Source organism: Cyprinodon variegatus, unplaced genomic scaffold, assembly GCF_000732505.1.
Source record: "Cyprinodon variegatus isolate N-32 unplaced genomic scaffold, C_variegatus-1.0 Scaffold1165, whole genome shotgun sequence".
NCBI classification, from domain to species: Eukaryota; Metazoa; Chordata; class Actinopteri; order Cyprinodontiformes; family Cyprinodontidae; genus Cyprinodon; species Cyprinodon variegatus.
The window spans coordinates 27552-31181 of NW_015151618.1; the positions used below are offsets into that span (position 1 = coordinate 27552).

Consider the following 3630-nt stretch of genomic DNA (forward strand, 5'->3'; position numbering starts at 1 on the left):
CAATTTGACTGTATGATCTGGTTGAACTGTAAAGTGCCTTGAGATGACATGTGTTGTGAATTTGGCGCTATATAAATAAACTGAATTGAATTTAATTGAAATAGTCTTCAGTAATGAGCCAACTAGCTGCAGGTGTATGGGAGGACCAACGAGAACAGGGCACCACCTGTTGGTGGAGGGAGAGAACACAACCCACGCAAACTGGTTTTCTAACAAGATGTCATCATTAAAACAACTAAAAGTGCAATGAGTTATAGCATATAGTGATTATATAATAGTGCCTGAAAATGTTTGATATAACTTAGAAGATAAAATATATTCAATGAACATAGCTATGTTGCTATAGTGTTAGAGTGATGGAGTACATTGGGACCCCTTTTCATCACACCACAGGCTCTCATATAGTTATGGAGTTAAGGCATTTACCCAACTTTTTTTCCGCCTGCTCGACTGCTTGTCATGGCTGAGGCAAGGATAAAGATTAAACCTTCTGAGGAGGATAAAAAGAGCAAACCTGAAAGAAATCGTGCCTGAGGAAAAGCAAGAGTCGATCCTGGAAAAGAGTTTATCCGCTGGCGCAGCCTAAAACAATACACAAGATTTAAAAACGATTGTCTTTTTATTTTTAGACTAGTGAATTAACACTTTGCTCCTAGTACACAGTCAAATCTTTGTTATTATTTTTCAATGTTTGGATGCCTCTGTGTTTTCTGTGCTGGCGCAGTCTTTTTTTTCTCCTGTTAGCCATACATGATTATTCGTCTCCGAATCCAGTTTTGGCGCACCTTACACCCGTCACAGATCTCTGCCAAGCTGATCAGCCTCTGGTCTGCTCCGCAGCCTCTCAGAGATTCAAACCATCGTACCAGCTATTGATCAGTGTGACCCCCAGCCTTTTTTGTTTTAATAAACGATCTTAAATCTGCCCTAGCTGTCTTCTTGGTGTGTTCTGCATGTGGGTCAAAAAACAAGGGACCATGACAGATATTAAGTAAAAGCTAAACATGAGGGAAGCGTTAAATGTTTGGAATGAAAGTTTCAGAGTTTTGGTAGGAAAAAGGACCAAACTGTATGATCTGGTGAACTCTAAAGTGCCTTGAGATGACATGTGCTGGCGCTATATAAATAAACTGAATTGAATTGAACTTACACAAAATATGCAGGATATCTTTCTTCAAAATACCAGCAGAACTTCTTGGCTTCTACACTCTGTAAAAGAAGAGAAGGATATCAATCTGGGTAAACTAATATGATTGATATAAATTGAAAAAGTAAAAAAACGTGCATTAGAAAAACAACAGAGGTGCTAAATATTTGACTGTGTGTAAAATAAACTCCATAGAGGTCTTTCAATTTTGAATCTCATTAGAGTGGACCCAGGGACAAAGCTCCAAAGAGAGAGATGATGTTTCCCACTGGTTCTCTCAACTTACTAATAACCTTACAAATAACCTGCTTTTCTTCCGGGCCAAAGTAAGAAATATAGAGGAGCAATCCTTTAGAGGTGGATGAGCTCCATCCTGGTTAACAAACAGCCTCTGGATGTTGTTGGGCTAGCGTGTCTGCAACCCTTCTTCAGAATTGGTGCCCCTGGAGTGGCACACCAGGGTGGTGGTTCTCCTTGACAAAAAAGTGGATAAACATTCTTCATCTGGGGTTCATTTCACGGAGCAGGTGCTAGAAATTCAAAGTCAAATCCACAACTCTAAATTAATCTAGCCTAAAGTCGAGAACTCTGAGTTTTTAGTTTCAAGACAGCTGCTATGAATTAGTTAGGTCAAATCTAAGTAGATCCACTCAGAGTTAAGCATGTGCATGACAAGTTTAAAAAGCCATTATCAGCGGACGAGTCAACATGACAACAGGCCAAAGGAAGTGCCTATTTCCCCCCCACTGGAACTAGAGATTTTAATGCGGGAATTAAAAAAATAAAAAAAAGAATGTGTTTAAAAGACAGAGAAACAGCACTAATGCTGCAAAGGAGAGGAAGACGAAGGAGGAGATCATGGCTTGAGCTAATGCATAGGTTTGTATGAATCTCTATGGCAGGCCTTTTTATATTACTAAAAGCACTCTCCTCTATTGCTGCATTTTGTAGATCACTAAAATAAGATTTTTCCTAATAAAAAAATCACACTCCTAGACTGAAGTGTAATATATTTTCTAAATTACAATTTTGCTGCAGAAACTACATTTCTGAAAATAAATACTAATAACAGTGAGGTGTTATATTCCTAGAAATGTTTTGTCAGGTCTGAGCACCTAAAACATCATACATACAGGGAAAGAAAGAAGGCACAGAGACAATTAATTTAGTTTCACTCACATAGAGAGAGGAAGAGACTGCAGAGTTTACAATTCTCCAACCCCCTCTGCAGTCCCAGCGTTCTCCTCACTATTTATTGAAATCAGGGGTCCCTGGTAACAACAGCTGAGACTACTTTAGTGACTATAGACAACATTAAGGATCTAGAATTGCAGTCTCAGTAAATATCTTATAAATATCAGGGTTCAGTCAAAATTTAAGCAGTTGAACCTGTTCACCAAAGTTCAGCAGGTCGAGTGCTGCTCGTAAAACAACCACAACCTCCTCAAAAACAAATCTACATACTTCAGAAAAGATGGCTATAAACACATGCACATAGCACACAGCTTTATGCATGATAACACTAAACAGATACATTTATATACAATTATTACAACATGTTTACACATCTTAAGTGGCTTTACTGACATTTATCACCTTGACTCAGACATTTTTTATGAAATAAATTTCTTTTTAGTCAAAAAAAAGAGATGCTGACCACTAACAATAGTAATATGGAGATCTGATATTAATTTCTTGACATTCAGAATGTTTATTCTAGATGTGAAGAATACCATTTTGTTTAAAATGGTAATTTTGACAAGGGAAAAATGTTTTTCAGACATCAGGGATAAATGGTCAGTAAAACTAATACTTATCAATACGGCTTGCCATTAATAGATGTGACCACAATAACGTTACAAGTTTATTTCTTGAATGTTAGTGTCATGATTGGGTTTAAGGACTTAGCCCACATGCAGAACACAATGGAGTCTGAAGGAAAGTTTAACAAGGTTTATTGAAAGATGTACAATGATATAATACTGGATCTGGTTCTGGTACTGGTCCGGGACTGGTCTCAGAGTTTCTGGAGAGATGAGAGTTTGGTTAGCCAGGCTGATAATGGATTGATGGAGAGAAGAACTGGTAGAGGGTGTAACAGACCAGAGGGTGGTTGATGGGAGGTCTTGTTTCTTGCACAGACGGGACAGGCCAGCACGTACTCCTTCACATCTTTATGAAGGGACGGCAACCAAAACAGACATGTGACGAGAGCAATGGTACGACTGACACCAGGATGGGCTGAGAACTTGGACGTGTGTAACCACTGGATGAGACGGGATCTGACTGCAGAAGGAACATATGTCTTGTTAGGTGGGCCGTTACCTGGGTCGGGTTCAGAGGCCAGGGCTGAGTTGATGAGATCAGAGATGTCCCAGGTAACGGCTCCAACTGTACACGAGGATGGGAGAACGGGCTCGGGTGTTTCAGGTCGATCAGGGGAGTACAGACGAGAGAGAGAGTCAGGCTTGATATTCTTGGAA

The 3630-nt window shown here is 39.4% G+C and overlaps 1 protein-coding gene across 1 annotated transcript in view; it reads right to left on the reverse strand.

Moving 5' to 3' along the window:
• vopp1 (vesicular, overexpressed in cancer, prosurvival protein 1) overlaps window positions 1-3630 on the reverse strand; it is a 39676-nt gene that overhangs the window by 17383 nt on the left and 18663 nt on the right. The window contains exon 2 of the mRNA XM_015400956.1: window positions 1151-1209. Coding sequence (XP_015256442.1) covers window positions 1151-1209 — 59 coding nt within the window. The remainder of the gene's footprint in view (window positions 1-1150; window positions 1210-3630) is intronic.